General features: G+C 42.9%; 1 protein-coding gene across 8 annotated transcripts in view; it reads left to right on the top strand.

Annotated features, from left to right (window-relative positions):
• ZMYM2 (zinc finger MYM-type containing 2) overlaps window positions 1-24,944 on the top strand; it is a 130,713-nt gene extending 105,769 nt beyond the window's left edge. For 4 of the 8 annotated variants that reach the window (XM_089512650.1, XM_089512646.1, XM_089512648.1 and 1 more), the window contains 11 exons: window positions 765-894; window positions 1,012-1,127; window positions 1,489-1,666; window positions 2,719-2,826; window positions 4,335-4,429; window positions 5,941-6,109; window positions 6,506-6,657; window positions 8,249-8,363; window positions 21,100-21,351; window positions 22,804-22,927; window positions 24,060-24,942. In XM_089512650.1, the coding sequence (XP_089368776.1) occupies window positions 765-894; window positions 1,012-1,127; window positions 1,489-1,666; window positions 2,719-2,826; window positions 4,335-4,429; window positions 5,941-6,109; window positions 6,506-6,657; window positions 8,249-8,363; window positions 21,100-21,351; window positions 22,804-22,927; window positions 24,060-24,252 (1,632 nt within the window). In that variant the 3' untranslated portion in view covers window positions 24,253-24,942. Of the gene's footprint in view, window positions 1-764; window positions 895-1,011; window positions 1,128-1,488; window positions 1,667-2,718; window positions 2,827-4,334; window positions 4,430-5,940; window positions 6,110-6,505; window positions 6,658-8,248; window positions 8,364-21,099; window positions 21,352-22,803; window positions 22,928-24,059 lie in introns of those variants that run through there. The other 4 variants (XM_089512651.1, XM_089512652.1, XM_089512653.1 and 1 more) reach the window with 4 other exon arrangements.
• Window positions 24,945-25,239: the final 295 nt, after the last annotated feature.

The following is a 25,239-nucleotide window of genomic DNA, read 5'->3' as shown; positions in this document are numbered from 1 at the left end:
AAGGACAGATCTAGGAGTGCCCCAGACTATTTACCTGGTCCTTCAGGGGAGCGAAGCCCCATCCAGTGCAGGCAGTAGACACAATTTGTCAAACCACCAATCCACAGAGCCTCCATCTTATTGGTATTCAGGTTCAGTCCAAATCAGCTTCATGCCATGGGTTACAAGGGAGGAAGAGAGAATGAGCTTGAGCCCAAAACTTGCTAATGTATACAGAAATTGGAGTAACTTTAAAATTAGTTCAATAAAAATTTACAGTCCCAAGCTGCTGTCATCACAAATACTCCAAAAGAAAGCAAGTTACTATTATAATTAGTTTTGTAAAAGTAACTTTCCCACTTCTCAAAAGTGACTAAATATTTACTTTACAAAATATAAATATTAATTGTGCTGGCCTCTGTTAAAAATGCAGTCCCTCTAATTCATCTCATCTGCGTCTTGGCACTTCCAACAGAGCTTGAGACAATCCCAACCTGGCACTTGAACCATTTAGTGTTCTTCCACAATTTACTGAGGCCAATTATTGCAGTTGTTGGAATTATAAAAGTAACTAAAATTTACAGCAAAGAGTCTTGTGGAACTTAAAGATTACTAAATATTATTTGGCATAAGCTTTCACGGACTACAGCCTAGTTCATCAGAGCCATGGAGTGTTACCTGAGTGGACATATAGCCATCCTGCATCTAAAAAGCTTGCATCTAAATTAACTGTAAATGAATACATTTTTTAATATGCTAATATTGGGCAATATCCTTATTTACAGGGATCAGCACCACCTCCTTCCCCAACACCAAATAAAGAAATGAAGAACAAAGCTGTGCTTTGCAAACCTCTGACAATGACAAAAGCTACATACTGTAAACCCCACATGCAGACGAAATCTTGTCAGACAGGTAATTTAAAAATAAAAAAGTTATCATAAGGCAGGCCTTTTGTCAGAATATAATTTTTAATTTTGCCATTTTATGGTACAGTGCTTATATATGAAAGTAAATTGTCTTTCATTTTAGATGATGGCTGGGAAAAAGAATACGTACCTGTGCCTGTACCAGTACCTGTATATGTACCTGTTCCTATGCACATGTGTAGTCAAAATGTTCCAGTTCCTACAACAGTTCCTGTTCCAGTAAGTTCTATTTCAGTCGTGTTTTTGACTTCATTGCATTTTATATTCCTTAAAAAGAGCTGTTTCATTCTATATTGCTGTCATAAAATACTGCAGTGTGACACTGAAGCTCTTCTACTTCAGTTTTGTAGGAATATTAAACATAGCCATTGGCTACAAAAAGAAATACAAGCTAAATGTGACAGCATATTTATATCTTTACTATGCGATTGGAGCATATTAATACCGGAGACCTTATGCATACTTACAATTTTCTGTTAAACTTCACCAAATGTTACATTTCTGCCCATTCTGCTCTCTGGCATGTTTGCTGTTGGTTGTGCTTTGTCAATAGGAAATTATTTATATCTTTCCTATGTAGGTACCTGTTCCAGTTTTTCTGCCCACCACATTGGATACCAGTGAGAAAATACTTGAAGCAATAGCAGAATTAAAGAATAAAGGCCCTTCCAACCTGGAAGAAGTGGCTGGGGTTTCACCAGCAGTCACAGAAGATATTCCTGAGAAAAATGAGAATGTAAAACCTGCAGAACTAATAAGTATGTCATACAAGATTTTATTAAAATTAATCTAATATTGTTGGATTCATATACACCACATTGGGACCCGGCATGGTTTATGAGAGCTTGTAGTGATTGATTAGAATTCTGGCAGCCCAAGGTTCAGACATGCAAACCCAGTGGGTGACCTTGAGCAAGTCACACTCTCTCAGCCTAAGAAGAAGGCATTGGAAAATGTCTCTGAATAAATCTTTTCAAGAAAATTCTAGAATAGGGTTGTCCTAGCCCGAAAACCCTACAAAACACTTCCCTAAATTACTTCTTTAGGTATATTGCCTTCCTGTGTCAGAGATAGTTTTAAGAAACATTTTAAAAAATGGTGGATTCTACATTGGTTTATATTTCTTTCCTATATGTGGGTCTCTTTCATCTTATAACTAGGTTATATCATCACTTAAGTTGTCCTCCTGTCCCTGTCCTCCATCCCCCTTCCTCTAGAGGAAGACTTCTATGCACCTCTATAACCATTAAAGGCCGAACTGTTTGTGGAGAATCTCTAACAGGAGTGTGTTGGGTACTAGAGGACGATACAGAGGATTATATGAAAGAGAGTGCTCATACATAGGCTTCCCTAAATGAAAAGTCGAAGTCTTTCATAGTTTCGTTGCTGGCCAGAACATGGCCACATAGCCCCAAAAAACCCACAAAACACTTCCCTAAATGACTTATTTAGCTATGCTGCCTTCCTTGAGTCTTATACAAGGTATTCTTCAGATGATAGGCACTATCTATCCTCAGAAGCTCATGAAGCAAAGGATGCCAGTCAGTTATTTATTTCCCAGACTGTGGTATATAAGATTTTTTCCTGTTTTGTAATTTTCCTAAAATTAAAATGGACTGTGTAGGTTAGGGGATTCTGAGAGTTGTAATTTAAGATAATAATAATAATTCCCCAGCTCTGGCAGTAGATACCTGCTCTTCCCTTACATGTTCAGGTAAGCTAGTCTACCATTTGACTTTGTTTGGCTCTTTATTCATTTCACTTATGATTCCATACATTACATTGTAACTTGGCCATTCTTAAATTATAGGTGAAGTAACTGAGGCAGATGTGCTGCAGCCTGAGACAGAAACACAGATATGCATGCCTGATGTTCCATATGAGCCTGACCTTGATATTGAAGTTGATTTTCCTAGAGGTTTGTACACTAACTTTTTAAACAAATAGTGTGAATGTTGACATGGAGCACAACTTGTTTTCAATGTGTGGTGTCATCCTTCTGGGAAAACTGTGTTGGATTATTATTATTATTATTATTATTAACAACTTTATTTATATCCCACCTTTTCCTCATGACTGGGACTCAAGACAGCTTACACCTTAAAAGGATTTAATTAAAACATACAAAAAATCAACATTAAAACTAAATTAAACTATTAAGCATTTAAAAATATATTTTAATATTTTTATTTTAATAATATAAAACATCATATAAGGTGAGTCTTTCTACTTTGGGGCATAAAGTATTCTAGTAGCTGAGCATTTATTGAACAATTCTTCCAAGTTTCTTCTCCATAAACTATTAACCATATTTAAAACATACACTCTAAAAAGATTATAAATGTTACACAGCATAGTTTCAAACAGTACAGCACTTATATCCCTTTCTTAGAAGCTTTCAAATCTAAAAACCTATTTGATTTTTAAAAAAGTTTTGCCTGTGAGACAGTGAGGAGGCCATTCTAGCCTCCCAAGAGAGGGAGTGTTCCCCACCAACCATATCTATGAAGGTAGTGGAACTGAGAGGAAGGCCTCACCTGTGGGTCTCAGCCCAAGCAGGCTCATAAAGGGAGATACAATCCATAAAATAATAATAATAATAATAATAATAATAATAATAATTTTTATTTATAGCCCGCTTTTCCAGGGTAGATCAAAGCGGGTTACAACAAGGCAAAAGAAAGACAAAAACAGAACACAAGACATACAATATAAACATCATAAAAACAGCTCATTACGTTTAAAACACTATAATAGCCTGGACCTAAGCTGTATAACCAGAGTTTTGAACTGTGATTGGAAACAGACCATCAGCCAAGGAAGCTGTTGGAGAAAGGGGGTTGTACGATCCCTGAAACCCAGTTCCAGTTTCTCTAATGTAGATGCAACACTCTTACAATGCAGTTACGTTTTCTTACTTGAGGCTTCAAAATGGGGAGCAATTCTATACACATATTTAAAATCTCGTCATTTTTAAAACGAGGAAAGGATGATAGGAACATAAATATCTTACCAGATCACACCAATAAATACAGGTTCAGAATTCTGTGACCAGCTGACTATCTCTTCTACTTTGAAGGTTTCCAAGTATTGCATGATGGTGAGAAATCATTGCCCTTAATCTGGTATGGTATAGGAATTCACATATAGGAGATTATACCCATTGCTGCCCAGATAGAAGCAGGGAATCTTATGACTACAGTTCCGTAACATCTGTTTAACAGAGGCATACTGCCTTTGATTATGAGTGTTTTAATTGGCTTTATTATTAATTTTATTTTTACTTTTACAATCACAGGAAAATCATGTGTAAAATATATTGCACTGTACATAATGCTTCAATCAATTAAACACACCTGAAGAGACAGTTATAGATTATATGCTAGTTAAACATTTTATGGGCATTAAATTCTAATTTATGTGCAGCAACAGAAGAACTTGAAACTGAAAATGAATTTTTGCTGCCACCTGTCTTTGGAGAGGAGTACGAGGAACAGCCAAGACCTCGAACTAAAAAGAAGGTATTGCTTATGTGATTGAAATATGTTGTAATAAGCAAATTAAATGTGTGGCAAATGAAATGTATTATTGGCTTATAGCCTATTTATGACAGCAGCCTAAAGTGGCCCAACCATGAGGAAATGTGAGGTGACTGCCTCACTGGCTGAAGTTTACTTGTTAATAAAGGTGAAAGAAGGCCAGTGTGACCCATAGGGCAAAGGATTTTGAAAAGGAATTTCACACAAGCCACACTGAAATGGAAGGAAGCTGTGCGACAGCACTACAGTGTTCCTGTACAGCTCTTTTCTCTGGATTGGTGTGAGATAAGGAATCTACATAATGTGGATTTCTCCCTATCATTGCCCAGAGACAGGCAGAGAAAAGTTAAGGTCAGTGAAGAAAAGACTGAGAGGTGACCTGATTGTACTCTTTTAAATACCTCAAGGGCTGTCACACAGAGGAACAGGCAAGCCTGTTCTCTGCAGCCTCACAGGGTAGGACCAGGTCTAAAGATTTGAAGTGACAGGAGAATAGATTTTGACTAAACATTAGAAGAAACTTCTTAACAATAAGAGCAGTTCAGCAGTGGAACCAATTGTCTAAAGAACTGGTGTTGTCCCCTTCTCTAGACTTCTTCAGAAAGTGGATGGACAGCTTCTTGCTGCAAATGCTTTAGTTGGAGGTCCTCTATTGAACAAGGCCCCTTCCAACTCTATTATTCTATGTCTCTGTGAACTTCTGCTACTTTTTAGGGTGCTGTTTGTCAACCTCCACAGTCCCTTCCCTGCCTGTGCCCAGAGTAGAGCTCCTTCCTGTTACTCCTGCATTCTTTACTTCTTTCTTGCATTCCTGGTTTAATTCCAATTTTTCAGCCTTATGTATATGTTATGATGTCTATCCTGTGCTTACCTTTTTCTGTTTTTTTAAAATTAGTTTATTCTATTCTACATTATTATTTCCCTTTTTTACTACTTCCTCTTGTTTTTATCACTCCAGTAGAAGATAATCTGATCCCCCTTTTCATTTCAGTGGGACTTTCTTTGGAGAAATTGTGGCTAGTATTAAATTAAGGGAGGCTTCCATTTTGCTTTTCTAACCAACTCTGCAAATAGCTTTTAAAATGATGAAATATTTTTGTTGTTTCATAGTTATACATGTCTAATTAGTCATAGCTAATCAGATAGCCAAACAGAAAGCTACTTTTCTCACTTTTTTTCTAGAAATGGTTTTGTCAAGTGTCAAAATGATGGTTCTTAACATATAAGTAATCATATTACTAATTACTGCATGATTAAGCCAACTCTTTGACTGTAGTGCAGAACAATTCTCAAAAGAGATGATAGTATAAGGAACTAACCATATGATTTGAGCTCAGTGAAGCACAAGTATTACCTTGGTCTTTATAAATCTGGTGGACAGCTAGTAGTTGTGGTTTAACTTGCTTTCATCTGTCCATAGTAGAGTGTAGAATTACTGACTGTAAGTTCAATGTTAATAAGCAGTGATATTTACAGGTCTGTTTTAATGGCAGGGAGCGAAGAGAAAAGCAGTGTCAGAATACCACTCTCAGGATGATAGCTCTGAGAATTCAGAGTGCAGTTTCCCCTTCAAGTATGCGTATGGTGTAAATGCATGGAAACACTGGGTAAAAACTAGGAATCTAGATGAAGATCTGCCAGTATTAGATGAGCTGAAATCAAGTAAGTATTTCCTAATTAGTTATAAGTCTTAGGTCTAAAACAAACAGCCAGTGTACTCCATTAGATAAGTGTTTTGAACTTGGAAGTGTGCTTGGATTGATTTCACCGTGGGCTTACTGGGGTGGCATTGGGCAAGTCACTCTCAGCTTTATAGCCTGGACAGTGAAATGGGTTGCAGCAATTTATCTCAAAGAATTATTCTCAGTTCCAAGTAGCTAAGCTTTAGAAATACAGAAGATACTGACATTTTAGTGAAAAGCTCTCTCTCTCTCTCTGCTTTGTATCTGATTTATAATTTCTTTGTACGTATTGTTACCTTTCTTTACTCTTCTGTTAGATGCTTTATCTTATTAGAAAGGACTTATTTTTCATGATGCACTCTGTTTTACAATGCAGCAAAGACAGTGAAATTGAAAGAAGATATTACATCACATACCCCTGTTGAATTAAACTTTGGATTGGCACATTTTGTTAATGAAATCCGAAGACCAAATGGAGAAAACTATGCACCTGATAGTATCTATTATCTATGTCTTGGGATTCAGGAGGTGAGTAATAAAAATAGTGATGTAATTATATGGGATACATCAAGGATGAGCAACATGGGTGGTTCTGAGGGAGAGTTTTCTGGCCCCATGCATTCCAGGAGCCATATGGACTACTGTGCTTTTTTTAAAAAAATGAGGAACAGGTTTGGAAGTATACAGAGGCCCACTTCAGGTTTTGAGATATATATATTTATTTTAATGCTGAAGAGTGTGCAGGGGGAAGGAGCCTGTGGCCTGTTTAAAAAGTGAATCACTGCTCTTGGAAGCTTTCAGGAGATGTAATTCACTGGGGGTTTTTTGCAAGAAAAAGGGCAAGAGGCCACAAGAACAGCATTGGAGGACAAATGGGACAGTGGGGCAGCACTTTCCCTGCTCCTATGATAGATTTTCTGATTTGTTTTTAATTAAAAGAGTAGAAATTGCAAAACATAGAATTATTTGTTAAAGTAATAACCACATTTGCACATCACCGAGGCATGATTTAATGTGATGTATGCACACCAGAATGAAGTCAAGTAAATCTCAGCCCCCCACCATCCTTCCAAATGCTGGGATGGGGGTTGACAGTTTTTAGTTTCACTTCCCAGGAATTTTGTCTTGCCATCATGTGCTATCTGGGGACCATGACTTACAGTAATGACCTAAATGTATACAATTCTGCACACTGCAGAGAAAGTGTATAGAGGAATATTTTTCTCCTTTTTTATGATACTAGACCCTGGGTCATTAACTGAAGCTGAATTGTAGGAGATTCAGAACAGATAAAAGAATGAATTTCTTTCACAGCATAATTAGATGGCAGAATTCACTGTCTTGTGATATAATGATATATGCTACTTTGATACTTAGAAGGTGATTAAACAAATTAATAGCGGACAAGACTATTGATAACTGCTAGTTGTTATGGATATTTGTTTTGACCTGTACCAGAAATCCTGTGCCTCTCTGTCAGTTTCTGGTGAGTGCACAAATGTTGCCTGTAGACTTCCTATGGGCAACTGGTCAGCCTGTCACACCTCTGACTGTGCCTCCAAGGTGCTCTCTGGTTCGGTGGCGCTCGGAAGGCATGCTTGGCTCCAAGCCTCCGATCTTGCACCACATAATATGTTATGTTATTGCTATATGCTTGAAGTAAACCAAATGACTATCAAATGCACTTTACAACTTTTTGGAGTTATTGTTGCTAATAAATACTATTTACATGAACTTTATAAACGAACCATGGTCTTTACTGGCCTCTGATCTTACACTGCAGGCCCAAGGGACCCAACGACAATGCAGGAGAGCAGCAAGAGGGTGTGATGGATTTTTAAACTCCCCCCCCCCCCAACGCATTTATGTGAAGAGAAGCATTTGTTGGATTGCTGCATCAAAACTTCTTGGTCCAACTTCTTGGATCTCACTCCCATATTTTTCCATTTAGCAAGCCTCAACAGAGTTGTTAAACAGAGGGACAGTTGTTATCTTTTCAGTGAAATGCGATCATATGTGATATGCTTTACTTTCATGAAGAAACATTTTTTTTTCTAAAGTAAATGTTCATCTTTTTGTTTGTTTGTATACTAAATTTTATACTTTTCTTTTTCTATAGTATCTGACCGGAAGCAATCGAAAGGATAATATCTTTTTGGATCCTAATTATCAAACATTTGAGCAGGAAATAAATAAAATACTCAGAAGCTGGCAACCAAGCATACTTCCAGATGGTAACTTGTTGCTATCATTTTTGTCTCTTCTTTCTGATCTTATGTTCCTTATCCATTTCAGACCAGTACAAGTCACAATACTTTTTTAACATGTAGAATTATAAATATGTTTCATGAATTGTATTGTGATGAAGTATAACTTTAAATTTATGAGTCAGTCTGAAGAGCTAAGATCACTTTTTTTTATTCTGAGAGGGTGAACAATTTAGTTTGGTTCAGCCTATTTCCTAGGTTGATGTGAATGAGACTTCCAAAATAGTTAACATTTCCTCATGGCACCAGACAAGGAAGGCAGGGATCATATGACCTACAATTTCTGTCTTGGTTTTGGAGCCAGTAGTCCTTCCCTTCCAGAACATTGTGTTACTCATGTTATTCTCCATTCCTCTCATCCTTAATCATTCCTATGCTTTTCATCAAGATTTTAGTTCTTTAGGTTTTTTTCATCTTAGTGTGTGTAGCCTTTGAGGAGAAGAATCTTTACATTCAACTCATATTATCTGTTTTTAACTTCATATATTTCTCTGTTTTGTGCTGGAGTTCACTGAACATTAACTAGGAAATCTAACAAGTCAGAGAATAAATTTATTATTTCTCAAATAAGACAGATAGGGAACCAAAATCAAAAGTAGGCTTCAGATCCTGGTGAGGCAGTTGTGGACTTGTCAATTTAATTTGTAAGCTACTTGTGTCTCAGAAGCTGGAAAATAATAACAATAATAAGTGCTTTATCCCCACAATAGCAAAGACAGTTCTCAGGTGATCCAGTGCACGACAGTCATTGTGATCAAGATTCAAGCCCTGTCATACAGACAGTACTTGCCATCATGGTTCAAGCCATCACATACAGGCCAGCCTACTTCAGTTGGGAATGTTTTGCCAGGTCCTTCAATGCACTATTTTGTCCTTGGTGTCAGAGATAGAAACACATTGAAGAGGGAGAGGAGTTAACTGTGTAAGAGAATACAGAGCTCATACACCAAGGGGACAAAATACCCACAGACAGTGAGTGGATATTTAGTGAAATCAGAGGATGCTAGAGGGAACCAGCTAGGAAGAGCCATCTTGCTGCTTTATTTCCTCAAGCCCACCAATATTTAGTGTCAGATATTGGGCTACAACACTTTTCCTGGCCACAAGAGGGTGATATTGGCTTATAAGGAAAAGTCTACATTATATATCTCCTCACTGGTCAGATACTGCGGAGATCATGGTTTCTAGAATTACATAATGTCTGCTCCTGGCCAGATAGATCTTTAAAAGAAAACTTATATCTGAGGAATGGTAAAAGAGAAATCTGGGAATTCTATAGCCTTCCTTTTCTCTTCACCCTGAATTAAAAGTAAAGAAAAAAAGTATGTAAAGAGATCTTATAGCACTAGCACCGTCAAGACTAACAGAAAGAAAGAAAGAAAGAAAGAAAGAAATCAAAGTACATTTGGGGTTTGGTTTTTTATTTATTAAAATGATTTTTATTCAATAATTGAGTAAACACATAAACACAAACTATTCATTTATTTGTGAAGTCGAAGGCTTTCATGGCCGGCATCCATAGTTTTTTGTGGGTTTTTCAGCTCACAAATAGAATTCTAAAAACGTATTACAATAAAACAGTTAAAATCTCATCTAAAAATAACATAAAGTTACAAACATTAAAACCACACTAAAACCATGATACTCACCCTATATAACAACTAGCCAAGCCACCCCATGATTATACATAAAAAGCCTGCTTAAATAAAACTGGTTTTGCATCTGTGGCGGGCATCTTCAGAGAGTGTTTGCCTGAAAAGGACTTGGGTATATATATTATGTGACCTGGAAAGGCAGGAGTGATTTGCATGTGTATTGCTAATGAGGCCTGCCATTAGCAACAAAACAATACACATACAAATCACTCCTGCCTTTCCAGGTCACACAGTGTATATACTCAGGGCCGGCTCTTCCATATAGGTGACCTAGGCAGTCGCCTGGGGCACAGGAAGATCAGGGGCACAATTTGAGCCCCTCTTGGATCGCACGGGCACACACAGCTCTGACCGAGCCCAGGGCGCCACTCTTCTCCTGCTGCCCTGGGTTTGCTGGGCAGCGCTGCCCAGGGAAAGCAGAGGGCGCTTGGCTGGAGCGTGCGCTTGCGCAGCTCTAGCCCCAGCCGAGCAGCAGGAGGAGTGAGTATGGCACCCTGGGACTGGAGCTGCGCGCATGCACGCTCCAGCCAAGCACCCTCTGCCTTTCCCTGGGCAGCACAGCCCAGCAAATCCAGGGCAGCAGGAGCAGCAGCAGGGAAAGGCAGAGGGCGCTTGGCTGGAGTATGTGCGCCAGCAGCTCCAACCCCAGGGCGCCAAAAGTGCTCCTTCTGCTGCCCTGGGTTTGCTGGGCTTTGCTGCCCCAACAGGGAAAGGCAGAGGGAGAAGTCCCAGAAGCCCCGCCTCCTTCCCTCAAGAGGCGCGAGTCACCAGAGGAAGAGGAGAGAGGCTGGGAGGGAAAGGACTTGGAGGCACCCGAAAACAACAATAAGAAGAAAGAGGAGCCTCCTCGTCCTCCTGATGCTTTTCGCCCTGGAAAGGGGGGGGGGGCGCTGGGGAGGAGAGGAGCCCAGGCAAAAAGGCATGTGCCTCTCTTCATGCATCCAAGGGAACCTTGAGAGCCCAGCCAAGAAGAGCAGGCAGTTGGGGCTGCTGGCAGGACAGGTGGGTCCTCCTTTCCCAGCCTTCCCTCTAGGACTAGGGGCTCCGAAATAGACACACACTGCAGAAATCAACCCTTTTTTGAGACTCCTTTAACTGCCCTGGCTCCATGCTGGGGAATCCTGGGGACGGTAGTTTAGGGAGACATTCTCTGCCAGGCTTCTCTGTCAAAGGGAGCTTTAGGGCTACAAGAAGCCACAGTTCCCAGGAACTACAATTCTGGGGATGATAGTTTGTTGTTCTCAACTTTATTTTTGTTGTTGTTCATTTCTTTATATGAACCAGGGCAGTTAAAGTGGTCTCCAAGTGGATTATTTCTGTATATATACATAAATATAGTGTGTGTGTGTGTGTGTGTGTGTGTGTGTGTGTGTGTACAGATACAATATTTATGTATATATACAGAAATAATCCACTTGGAGACCACTTTAACTGCCCTGGTTCATATAAAGAAATGAAGCCTAAGAAGTGCGTGTGTGTGTGTGTACAGACACACATACATACACATACTATATTTATGTATATATACACCGAGCCCTAGCAGCAAGGATTTCAGACATAAAGCCAAAGTCCAAAACACACTGCAGAAACAATCCAGTCTGAGACTGCTTTAGCTGCCCTCAGTGTTAGGGAGTTCTGGGATTTGTAGTTTATTGTGGCACCAGAACTTTCTGACAGAGAAAGCTCAACGTCTCACAGAACTACAGTTCCCAGAATTCCCCAGCACTAATCCAGGAAAGTTAAAGCAGTCTCAAACTGGATTCTTTCTGCTGTGCACTTTGGACCTTGGCTTCCTTCTCATATTGTGGATGTTGCTCTTGTGTGCCTCCAAGTCATTTCCAAATTATGGCAACCTCATCCTGGGGTTTTCTTGGCAAGATTTCTTCAGAGGGGGTTTGCCCTTGCCATCCTCTGAGGCTGAGAGAATGTGACTTGACCAAGGTCACCCAGTGAGTTTTCATGGCTCAGCCAGAATTCGAACCCTGGTCTCAGAGAATGCTCCAATGCTCAGAATGCTCCAAGGCTTCCTTTCATGTGCTGTGATTTTTCTCTCTTCTTCTTCCTATTCCCAGTGAATTAGTAGTTATGAATTTGGGTCTTGGAGTTATGCTGATAGGCATGTCAAAATGTTCTCCATTTTGAGCATTGCTTAGAAACATGAATTTATATTGTTTTTATTAATGTTTTTTCGCTTTTAGTTGGTCGTGTCCTCCATTTTTCTTGAACATCCTACAATTTGCCCTACATCGTGCCCTATATTTTTCCTACACTTTGAGGGCCTACCGGGGGGGGGGGGGGGGGGGGCAAAATATTTCTCGTCTAGGGTGGCCAAATACCTAGAGCCAGCCCTGTATATACCCAAGTCCTTTCCAGGCAAACATTCTCTGAAGATGCCAGCCACAGATGCTGGCGAAACGTCAGGAAGAAACTCTTCTAGAACATGATCACATAGCCCGAAAAACCCACCCCCTCCCCCCCCAAATTTATTTATTTATTTATTTATTTATTTGATTTATATCCCGTCTTTCTTCTTCGTGGTCTCTGCGAATCATACAAATGGGTTTTACTGTGCCTGCACAGTGCTGTTCGGAAACTTCCAGAATCACTGGGCAAAGTACACTTTGCAATATATAGAAACTTTTTGGCGGTAGCACCGCCCTCCTCCTATAAAGCCCCGGTTCCCGCTCTTTTCCCCAGTTCCATTTTTCCGCCGCGCTTGGCTGCTGTTTGGAACTTCGCTCTCGTAGCTTGCTTATCGAATCACTGTTTTGGCTTTTGACTTGGACTGTTTTTGGACTTCGCTTCTTCTGACTTCCCCGGTGTGTTTGACCAACCGGACTGTTGACCTCGCGTTTGGATTCCGTTTTGGCCTGTCGTCTTTGGTGTGATGTTGCCACCCTTCAAGAAGTGTGACGTCTGCGGGGGAAAGGTCCCCGTCCAAGACCCTCATTCATCCTGCCTTCTCTGCCTAGGAAGAGACCATGATGCCAAGGCTTGCCAGTTGTGTAAGTCCATGTCCTCCCAGGCCAGGAAAAATCGGGAGTCCCGCCTGACCTCCGCGATTGCCCAGGGGAAAATCCGGGAGGGGGACCCCCGTCCTTCGTCGGCTCCGTCTGCATCCACCACAGCCCCCTTGCCTCCAGCTCAGGCTAGTCCGGCTAGCGCTCCACCAGCCCTGGTTTCTGTGACCCAGGATCTCAGGCGGACCGACCAGGCCCCTGCTGTGGCCCGTGGTTCCTCGAAACCCAGTGCCACCTCCAAGCCTGCCCATCTGCCTCAGAAGTTGGATGCTGGGGCACCCCTGACTCCGTCAGCCTCAGTCCGGGAGGAGGCAACGACTTCTAAGCGGGTGGCCACTAGTCATAAGTCCCGCGGGGTGGCTACAGCATCGGATGCAAGCCCCAGCAGGCTTAAGGGCGGTAATAAGCCCTCCAAGGAGGGCAAGATGCCCAAGGAGCGCTCATCGACCACCAAGACGGATGGCTCTGGGTCGTCCACCGCGAAGGCTGGTACCGGCAGCCAAGTCAAGACCGCTGCAAGGGTTGCCGATAGCCCGATCCCGTTCTTCCCGCCTGATGCGCCACGGGATTCGGCTTCCTCTAAGAAGAGGGCTCCGTCCACGATCAGTTCCACTCCAGAGGTCCCAGCGGCAAAGAAGGCTAAGTTCCGGGATCACGCCAAGTCCCGTTCCGAAGCCGGGACAGACAAGGAGGGCTCTCGAGGCTGCCCACGCTCCCGATCTCGTTCTCCGCGATCCAAGGACCGCCGGCCAGTGTCCTCCGACTGACGACGCACCACTAAGGGCCGCTCCCCCCATAAGAAGCCCGCCGCTGAGGACGTTCCAGCTGTTGGGGTGAGTCATCCTCCAATCGCGGAGCCGTCAGCCTCTACAACTGCTTTGGATGTCGACCTGGACGAGGAAGGGGTCTGTTCTCACGGGAGGAGGTCGCCAACGCCCTCACCAGTGCGGGACTTAGATGCCGATGACTACTTCTACGACTCGGAGTCTGACAGATTTTACATGGTCGTTCCCAGGGACGTGGCTATGTTGAAGTTTCCTCCTAGGAACGATCGGTACCGAGAGGACGTGACATCTCGTATCTCGGCGCGCCCTCGCTCTCCTCTCCGCCGTGGGACAGCTCAGGCCAGAGTGGGAACGGTGGTGCATGCTATCCCCTCCGACTCGGAGCCGGACCTTTCCCCCGAATCCGAGGTGCCTTCAGACGATGATGACCGTGCGGACGACTTTTCCTTGGGCCTCCACCAACCAGAGCCTGCTTCGCCGACCGACGACGTGCACTCTTTTAGCGAGCACGTTATTAAAATTTCCCGTGCTTTGGACATTGAGTTGGCCTATCCTGAGGAGGCAGCCAAGGATCTGATCGAGCGACGGGTGCAAGGCCGGGTTCAGACACCGCCGTCGATACCATTCCTGCCCTCGCTGGAGTCCCTTGTCAAACGCTTCTGGGACGCTCCCGCTTCTCTTTTGGGACCGCTGCGCAAGATAGAGTCCCTCTATAGGGTCTCATCTCCCAATGCCCCCTGGCTGGCTTCCCACCCTCGCCCGAACTCCGCAATTGTTGAGGGGGCTCAGGGCACCTCCTCCCAACGGCAATCCTCACTCCCCCTGGACAAGGAGGCCAAGAAGATTGACGCCCTCGTGAGGAAGGCATACACGGCGTCAGCGTTGACGGTCAAGGCTGTAAATTACACCGCCTGTATGGGGGCCTATGTCCAGACCCTCATGGAGGGAATCTCCCCGATCATTCCGGATGTCCCTGATGAGGCGCAGCGCACCTTGGCGGAGATCAGGAACGAGGCTCACTCAATCGGAAGCTGGCTGATTACTGCGTCCAGGAATATGGCGGAGTGCACCGGTAGAGCCATGGCAGCCTCCATCGCGCTTCGACGTCATGCTTGGCTCTGTGGGTCGGACCTCAACCAAGGCGTCCGCTCCGCAATCGAGGAGATGCCCATTGATGACTCAGGGCTCTTCCATGCCGACACGGATGACAAGCTAAACAGAAAGTTTAGAATGAAGGCGGCGGCTAGGAAGCACGGCATGTCTGCCCCGGGCACTCCTCCGTTCCGCAAGCGATTCCGTCCCTGGCATCACCAACAAGGTCAGTCCCAGAGACCATTCTATCAGGATCGCCAGTTCAATCAACAGGGCTCCCAGCGACAGAGGTACCCATCCCAGTCCTCTTCTTCTTCTGGTCGTCGGCCTTACCCTCCTAAATATCGCAAGGCTCGAAGGCAGGATACTGACCAGCCTAAAAAGAGGGCATGAAGCCCCCCTGCGCATTTCGTTTTGCCTAGCCCCTATTTTTTGAACATTCTTTGGCCCTATGCCACCATGTGGGCCTCCATCACTTCCGACTCTTGGGTCTTGACCATCGTCCGAAGGGGCTACACCCTCGAGTTCGAAGAGTTCCCTCCCACCGGAGCATTTATTGCCACTGCCCCCTCGGACACCCTTCTCGACAAAGTGCGCTCTCTCCTTCAAAAAGGGGCCATATCACCCTTGCCACCAGAACTACTGTCCAGGGCCTTTTTTTCCAGGTACTTCACGGTACCGAAGTCAGATGGTGGAATCAGACCCATATTGGACTTAAGGGGACTTAATTCCTTTTTACGATACCGACGTTTCCATATAGTGACTTTAGCTTCCATTTTGCCATTGCTTCACCAGGACCTCTGGTTCGCGACAGTGGATTTGAAAGACGCTTACTTTCATGTGGGAATTCGGGAGTCCCACCGGAGATTCCTCGCCTTTGCCACCGGCTCTGTCGCGTACCAGTACAACGTCCTCCCGTTCGGCCTGGCCACAGCTCCAAGGGTCTTCACGAAGTGCATGGCCCCGGTGGTGGCTTATCTTCACCAAAAGGGCTTCAGGGTCTTCCCATACCTGGACGACTGGCTGTTTGCAGCCCCCTCACGAGAAGAGCTGCAGAGCGCCATCCGCTTCATGCTGCATCTCCTGTTGGACTTGGGGCTGGTTGTCAACCTGGAAAAGTCTCACCTGGTCCCAGCCAAGCAGGTCCGGTTCATCGGCTCCATTCTCGACTCCGTAGAATGCACCGCATATCTCCCTCAGGACCGTTTCCAAACTTTGTCAGTCGCAGTGCAGGTCGTTCGGGCCCACAGGAGAGTGAGGGCCAGGGACGTCCAGGTTGCCCTGGGACACATGGCGTCCACTACGTTCATCACCCCATGGGCAAGGTTACGGCTGAGGCCTCTTCAGTCCTGGTTCTTCGACCCCATGTCAGACCCTCCAGACAGATGGCTCACCATACCGAGGCCCATCGCCGCTTCCCTGTTGTGGTGGCTAGACTCCCGCAATGTTTGCGTCAGCATGCCCTTTGTCCAGCCCCAACCGCAGTTGACCCTAACAACGGATGCGTCAATGGAAGGCTGGGGCGCTCATCTCTTGGACCTTTGTGTGAAGGAGAGGTGGTTTCGGCAGGAGGGTGCCCTCCACATCAACGCATTGGAAATGCTGGCTGTGGAGAAAGCTCTGAAGGCCTTTGAATCCAGCGTCACGGACAAGGTGATCCTTCTCAGAACGGACAACACAACCGTGATGTATTATGTCAACAAACAAGGAGGTACCAAGTCGAGGACCCTCCTGGACATCACCTTGAGAATCTGGGACTGGTTTATCCCGAGGGGCATCCCTCTCCAGGCAATTCACCTGCCGGGAGACGAAAACACCTTGGCGGATCGCCTCAGCAGGACCGCCTCAACCTGCCACGGGTGGAGGCTTCATCCAGAGATGGTCTACGACCTGTTTTGTTGGTGGGGAACCCCTCGAATCGACCTGTTTGCAACGGCCTCCAACAGCCATTGTCCCCAGTTCTGTTCCCGAATGCGACACGAGAGATCCCTCGGAGATGCGTTCGCCTTCAATTGGTCCGGGGAGATGCTCTACGCCTTTCCCCCGTTCCCTCTGCTCACCAGGGTGGTCTCGAAGATGTTGAGAGACCACGTCGATGTGATCCTCCGTGGTGGCCGAGACAGCCGTGGTTCCTGTCGCTTCTTCACCTCTCCAACGACCTTCTTACTCTCCAAGACGGGAGAGTCCAACACCCGGACATCGACACGCTACCGATGGTAGCATGGAGGCTCCGCTGACATTGCTCCCACCGTCAGTGCAGAGGGTGATCCGGGCCGCGCAGAAACCGGTGACCCAGAGGTCCTACGCCTCCAAGTGGAGAAGGTTTCTAAACTTCCTTGATGAGAAGCACCTGCCACCACACCGCGTCACGGTACCGGTGGTGCTGGAGTTCCTGATGTCGTTAATGGACGTGGGCTTGTGCCTCACGTCCGTGAAATGTTATCTTTCTGCCATTTGTTCTTATTTTCAATATGATGGTCTGCCTTCTTTTTTCAGGGACCCCCTTGTCAAAAACTTTCTAAAAGGTTGTAATAACCTTCACCCACAGGTTTCGGCTCCTGCCCCAGCTTGGAGCTTGGACGTTGTGCTGTCCGCCCTCCAGTCCAAACCCTTTGAACCCTTGGCCACAACAGACTTAAGACTGCTGACTTGGAAGACTGCCTTCCTTGTGGCCATCACTTCTGCCCGTCGGGCTGGAGAACTTTGTGCCTTACCGAGGGATGAACCCTTCCTTCAGTTCCACAAAGACAAAGTGGTGCTCCGAACCGACATCACCTTCCTCCCTAAGGTAGTTTCATTTTTCCACATATGTCAGGACATTGTTTTGCCTTCCCTGGCTTCGAACCCGTCCACTGCTGAGGAGCACAGCCTGCATATGCTGGACGTTCGCAGGGCTTTGGCGTTCTATCTGGACAGAACTTCGGGTTCGAGTCGTTTCGAAAGACTTTTTCAATGTTATTCAGAACCTAGGAAGGGACTGCCGGTGTCGGCTCAGAGACTGTCCAAATGGGTGGCAAATACCATCCATCTCGGCTATGAACTGTCGGGCAAATCAACTCTGGCCAGGGTGTGCTTGCATGCAACCAGGGCGGTAGCTGCATCCTCTGCCTTCCTTGCAGGAATCTCCTTAGAGGACATATGTAAGGCTGCTGTCTGGTCCCAGCCTTTGACCTTTATTAAGCATTACAGGCTGGACACCAGGTCCAAGAGGGATGCAGCCTTTGGGAGGGCAGTGTTAGTTTCGGGATTGCATTGACTGCATTGTTATGCATTTTTGCATAGATTGCACGGTTCTACTATGCTGTGTGTACAGTTGAATTCCTTTGGATATGTTGTTTACTGACAATGATTGCTGGGTTTCTGGATTTATGTACCTCGGTTTCTACCTCTTGGTACTGTAATCACCTGTGTTGTTACCATGGTTGCCTTAATTTACACTGTTCAGGTATTCCTCAGGTAACAAAGAGCGACTGACTCATGTTTGACTGTTTACAAGGTTTATTGTGAAAATAAAAACAGTTGTTTACCTAGCTTGGTTTCAGGACACTCCCTCTGCCGTTACCTAAGCTTGTCAGTCTAAACCCATTTGTATGATTCGCAGAGACCACGAAGAAGGACAGGTTACTCACCTGTAACGGTATTTCTTCGAGTGGTAATCTGCGAATACATACAAATCCCGCCCATCCTCCCCTCGGTGTCCTGCTCAGTTTGGCTCTGTTGACATTGCCTTCTTGGCGGAAAAATTTGGAACTGGGGAAAAGAGTGGGAACCGGGGCTTTATAGGAGGGGGGCAGGGCTACCGCCAAAAAGTTTCTATATGTTGCAAAGTGTACTTTGCCCAGTGATTCTGGAAGTTTCCGAACAGCACTGCGCAGGCGCAGTAAAACCCATTTGTATGTATTCGCAGATGACCACTCGAAGAAATACCATTACAGGTGAGTAACCTGTCCTTCTCCCTGTACGGGACCCAAGGCAGCTCACAAATGGAATTCTAAAAATGTATTACAATAAAACAGTTAAAATCTCATCTAAAAATAAAGTTACAAACATTAAAACCATGATACCTACCCTATATAACAAATAGCCAAGCCACCCCATGATTATACATTAAGAGCCTGTTTAAATAAAGCCGTTTTTGCTTGCCGACAAAAGGCAAGCAAAGAGGAGGCTAGCCTTGCTTCTTGTGGAAGGGCATTCCAGAGGGCAGGAGCAGCCACCAAGAAGATATATGGAAAAAGAAGGTGGGGAAAGAGGGGGGGGGGGGAAACCATCTTCTTTTGTCCCTCCCTTTCTCCCCCATTTGAGAAGAAAAGGAAAGGAAAAAGAAAAAAAGCAAAAGAAAACATATATCTATATCTATAGAAAGAAAATAAGCAAAAGGCAAATAGAGGAAAAAAAGATTAAGACTTCCTACATATTCCCTAGCTGTATTCTTACTTAGCAACCCTACTGCCCTCTCCTATGTACTGTTAATCCTTATATAGTCTAAATATGTACTCACTAATTATCTACATTCCATTTATTAACCATTCTACAATAATGAAAACAACACACAACAAAAACCAGAATAAGGCTTCACTATCTAGCTATTAAATCCTAACACACTAATTTCTTCTTTTATCTGCTTAATGTATTCTATAGATGGTTCCCATGTTTTCATATACATCTCTATTGGTTTTCTCCTCGCTAGAGAAATTGTGAAATTAATTTGTCAGATTGGACCATTTCTATTGGGGTTTATTTTTGAGGGAAGGAAAAACCTTAGAAATGTCATACATTTCTAAGCCTTCCCAATGTGTGATGGAATTTGGGCTTGTATAGCCATCAAAGAGGGATTCTTATTTCTGAAGAGAATTTTTTAGTTAAATCAAGAAGCTTGGGTACTTTTTTTGCAGCAGATTACACAGTTTTAGAGATCTGATGCTTGTTCTAAACTGGACGATCTCTTGTCTTAGAAACCTCTGATGGGCATGTTTTTGTTTTGTTTTTTAATATTCCTAACCCATTCAGTGGGTGTGTCTACCATTTTAGGAGTACATATCCAGAAAGTTAGTGCCTTTTTTCAGGAGAAAGATAATGCCCTGCTATAATGGGGAAAGTTTTGAAATATTTTGAAGGGAGCTCTTCTTCAGGATCTGGAAATATGCATAATAAGAAAGATGAAGTCTAGAGGCTTGTGGTATGGGAGCTTTCTGTCAAGGGATGATGATTTCATGGCTTCTAATATCTCCAGGAGGGGGGGGATGCACCATGAATGTAGACCAAAAATTGCCCATCTAATCTTGACATAATTCACACCAGTAGTCAAAATCTACTTGTGTTTATCAGAACATACATGGAGAACCTCATGGAGAAAGAGCACATTAATTGATAGGGTGGAACAAATAGTTGATGGTATGGGCAGAATATTATCAAATAAATGATAGCTCAACATTTTCTGTAGACCCAGATTATAAAGGCAGCTTTTTCAGTTGACATTTCTAGACCCAGGAAATTGGATCCAGGATCCCAACATCCTTTGAGTTCCTCAGAGAATGTTTGGTCTTTTACAAGTTGATTGGTTTGCTTCCTATAGAACACTAGGCTTCCAAGATGTTACTCACCATACCAATAATGAAAGAAATTATATCCTAATATTGCCATGTATTAGGGCTTGGTATCATTCATTCTCCTAATTATCAGAGTCCTTTAGAAGGTCAGGAAGGAGAGGTGCTCTTAGCGCCAGAGTTCTGTTCTGGAGAACTTTGATTTTTTTGAAAGATACTTTAGCTGTCTCAAGGCGCAAGATGTTATCTTACAGTGATACTCTACTTCCTACAATAAGGTTCTGGACATGATTCCAGTTGAATTTGGCTGCATTAGTTAACTAGCTTCTGAAGGAATAATTTAGCTCTTCAACCATTGGTATGTATCAGGAAACCTAGCAGGCATTATAGTAGTATTTGGATGGGAAATCACCAAGGAATACCAGGTGCTACATTTTAGAGGAGGGAACTGGCAAAATTACTTCTGAGTATTTCTTGAAGTTCATAGGGTCACCATAAGTCTAGAGGTGACTTGATGGTGCACACACACACACAAAAGCTCAGACTACTATGTTTTTGCTAATTTACAAAATTATTATTTATACATTTGCCTTTTTTCCTTCCAGGCTCAATATTTTCTCGGGTTGAAGAAGATTATCTCTGGAGGATAAAACAGCTAGGATCCCATTCTCCAGCTGCTCTTCTAAATACGCTGTTCTACTTCAATACCAAGTACTTTGGCCTGAAAACTGTGGAACAGCACTTACGACTTTCCTTTGCCACGGTTTATAGACATTTGAAGCAAAATCCATTAACGATGGAAAGCAAAGCTTGTCTTAGGTATCAGGTTTCCTCCTTATGTGGAACGGATAATGAAGGTAATATGACATTCCAATGTAATTATTATGCCCAGCTAAAAAGCCTCTGGTCTGCTTGTTAGAAAATCCAGTAGACTAAGGCCAAGTGAATTGATGCTTACCAGCTGTTCTGGTTTACAGAGCTGATTTGCTTTAAGAATTCTCCTCTTCAGATCCATTACTCTGAGATTTGAGGGGAAATTTGAAATGTTGGGCTCTTTTCCAAGTGAGAGGCATGACCAAGAGGACAGATGAACTGAGGAACTTTCTTTTATGGTCTGACTAGCTTAGTATCATCTACACTGACTACTGGCAGCAGTTCTCCAGGATTTTTCAAGAAGACTTTCTCAACTCTCTTTGGAGATGGCGATATTGAACTGGGGACCTTTTGGAAAGCAGAAGTCTACTGCTGAGCTATAGTGCTTTCCCAAAGCTATGGTAGAGCAGTTATAGTTATGTAAAGGACTTGTCTTCTTATTTTCCTTTAAATAACTTGATTGTGTTTTTCCTTTTAAATTTTACCCCACCACTGTCTCATACAGCAAGCCTCATTCCTTCACATTTTTCATACTGAATTAATTACAAGTGAAATAAAGAGCTTTTCTTTGACAGTCAGTTGATTTCTTTGTGGAGACAGGACTCTGTTCCCTTACAGTACCAGTACTTGGAGCAAATAAAGGTTAATAATAATAATGATGATGATGATGATGATGATGATGATGATGATGATGGAACAGGGATCCCTTGGTTTAGGCTCAATATGCACTATCCCAAGAGATAAGGAAAGACTCCCTCATGCATGCTTCTCCTACTCACTCGTTGAGACTGTAACTCTCTCGAGTTTGCACAAAGCAGTAATTTCCAAATTTGGCAGTTGTGCGTCAGAGAGAATTGAAGAGCTGGTATTTGCTTTGGTTTTAATGTTGAAAGTTTGATTTAAATAATGACTTACTTAATCCAGACAGCCCTCATGTTTTTTTTTCTCGTCACTGCTAATCAAAGATAAACTTCACACATTTTTTGTTTACCTAGAAAGGTCTAATTTTTTGGGTATTGTGGGGGTTGGGATTCCCTTCTTCCCTCTGCAGTGCCCAAAATGCTCCCCTTTTTGGACTTTCTGCCCCACATGGCCAGTCTGTACTTTGTGATGTGCCACCAAGATGAGAGAAGGGCCACATAGCCAGATGCACAAGGATGGCAACAGTGCTGAGATCCACTGGGGTCCTCAAGACATCTCAGCTTTTCTGTAATCACCATAGCATCTTGCTCTGTGGGGAGGTAGTGTTTGATCCTCCCTGCTTGTAGCAAAGCAATTAATGGCAACTTCAGGGGCTTTACGTTAAGTTGGTGGGAGAGTACATGGCTCAGTGTAGCATAATCCCACATGCAGATATTTATGCTATACTGAGGGGATGTTAGATGGAGGCCTATATCACTTGTTTTCTTCACAGTATTCTTTTTTTTCTGTTTTAGAAGATAAAATAACTACTGGAAAGAGGAAACATGAAGATGATGAGCCAGTATTTGAACAATCTGAAAACACAGCAGATCCTTCTAGATGTCCTGTGAAAATGTTTGAATGCTACTTATCTAAGAGGTATTTAAAAAAATAATAATGAGGGGGAGGGACAGTTAGTGTATTTGTCTCTTGGCAGTTTCCTTTGTATATTTAATAGAGATTTTGTAAGCCTTCTGTCAGGGAGAGCTGTTGTCAGAAGACAGTATTTAAAAAGAGACAAAATGTAGATTTGCTTTATTAATACAATTAATATCAACTATGTTTAGTAACCACCTATGTCTGCATCTCCATTTCTCTCCCCCCCCCCCCAGCATAGTTGCATATCAGCTTTACAAGCAGATGCACATAATGCTTCATTCAACTCATTATGAATTTATGGGTTTTTAAAATATAATTGCAACAGTTTGGGAGAGAGGGATCGCTACATTAATTCCATTTCTCTTTTGCTTCTGCAAAAAGCCATTAGGGCGAGTAATGGACATGAATTCATAGTGTAGGAAACCACAAATACCATTAAGGGAACACACAGAAATGCATCAGTAAAAAATTCTACATTTAATCATCCTTAGGCTTTTCAGGCTTCATGTTATATCCAGTTGTCCAAGAGTGAGAGCACTGTGAAATTCTGTAGGAGATTTTTTTTTTAGTGCAGATTGCCTAGTTTAAGTACCAAGCTTAAGTTTAGTGACTTTAGTAGCTTGTCATTGTTTCCAAATGGATTGAGATCCTTACCCTTGTATGGAAGTAGGACAAAGCGCTACACTACTGTTTCAGAGAAGCTAATTTTATGAAGCCTGTGTTAGAAACTTTTCATAAAGAGGTTTATGGATAATTATTACCTTTTTGCCTTTCAAGATATGAGGTCATGAGATAACATTAGATAATGTTAGTTAGCACCTTTTCATTAAGCATTATGTTCTAACATACAGTGGACCCAAGGCATAAGGTGAATTCCGCCTATGTTCGAGCTCCATTATACTGAATGGGGCTCGTGCACGTGGTGGTGCGGTGCACGAGCACGCAGTGGCCACACACACCATTCAAACAATTACAGCGCAGCTTCCGTGTAAACTGGAAGCCACATAAGGCGCACCCATATAAGGAGCGGGTGCACTGTATTTCTAAGTTGGTATGATTACACTTGAAGTTGTAAATGTATGTGCAGATTAGATGAACTTGTACAGTTCTAACTTTTCCTCTTCACTTCCAGCCCACCAAATCTCAGCCAGAGAATGGATGTGTTCTATTTGCAGCCAGCCTACCCAGTTTCCTCAGACAATCCAGTATGGTACACCTCCACCTCAGTGGATCGCAATACTTTGGAAAACATGCTTGTACGGGTTCTTTTAGTAAAAGATATTTATGATAAAGACAATTATGAACTGGATGAAGACATAGATTAAACATTTCCCAAACTCTCCATGGAAAAAAAGAAAACACAACAGCATTAGTTAGCCAAGCTGCTAGATTTTTATTATTGGGGGGAAACATTTCAAGTTTACTCTTCATTTAACATGTTTTGTAGCAGTGTACCCTCAGCTGGGTATTACCATGTAAATAATCTGTGAGAGAAAGTGGCCATTATTCTGCATAGTGGTTTTAGGGTTCTTAACACACACACACGTTCATTTTTTAATTATTATTTATTTGGTTAGATATGTTTGTAACTTTTTACATTGCAAAATATGAATGAGGATGTGCCATGTGTAATTTCTTTGGGGGGGGAGGGATCATAATAAACATCATCCATATTGCACAACTTCACTGTTGCAGAGCTTCCTTGAAAGAGAGTCGGGGATTTTATTGGGTTCTGAAACCAGGTAGTTGTGTATGGGTAGCACTACTAAAGTTTAGAACTTGCTGTGTCTTTCAAAATTTTTTAAAGAAATTGTAAACTAATAGGTTTTTTACTCTTAGTTACTGAAGCCTTATGAGGTTATGTAGAGAGGTTCCATCTTATGTACCAAAAATAGACAAAAGAGAATGCTGTCAATATTGATGTACTGTAATGTGAATCTATATTGGTGAAATGATTTTTTTTGTTGCCCTTATTAAAAACCTTAGTACCCTTTATTTATTTGTGAGTCTGAATTTACCCTTATAAACAGTAGTGTATATTGGCTGGTGACACAAGTTGAAAATCTGTAAGGACATTCAGACATTGCTATTAGACAGTGTGTAAAATACAGCAACTTTTCATTTGTACAAAACCTTTTCATGTGTTTTTTTTTTTTTTTAGTATTTTAAAAAATATTTTGCTATACTTCACTATAAATATTCTCAGGGCAGCTTAACCAAGAATAAATAAGAAACATGCACCGAGCTAGTAACAAAATTAAAAAGCATAAAATAGCAGATGAGCAACTGCACCATTACAAACTGTATAGTTT

The sequence above is a fragment of the Sceloporus occidentalis genome, unplaced genomic scaffold (genome assembly GCF_023333645.1).
Source record: "Sceloporus occidentalis isolate IW3139 unplaced genomic scaffold, rSceOcc1.0.p SCAF_2, whole genome shotgun sequence".
In the NCBI taxonomy this organism is placed as follows: domain Eukaryota; kingdom Metazoa; phylum Chordata; class Lepidosauria; order Squamata; family Phrynosomatidae; genus Sceloporus; species Sceloporus occidentalis.
Note: the sequence above shows the minus strand (reverse complement) of the source record. Positions and strands in the feature narration are given on the sequence as shown.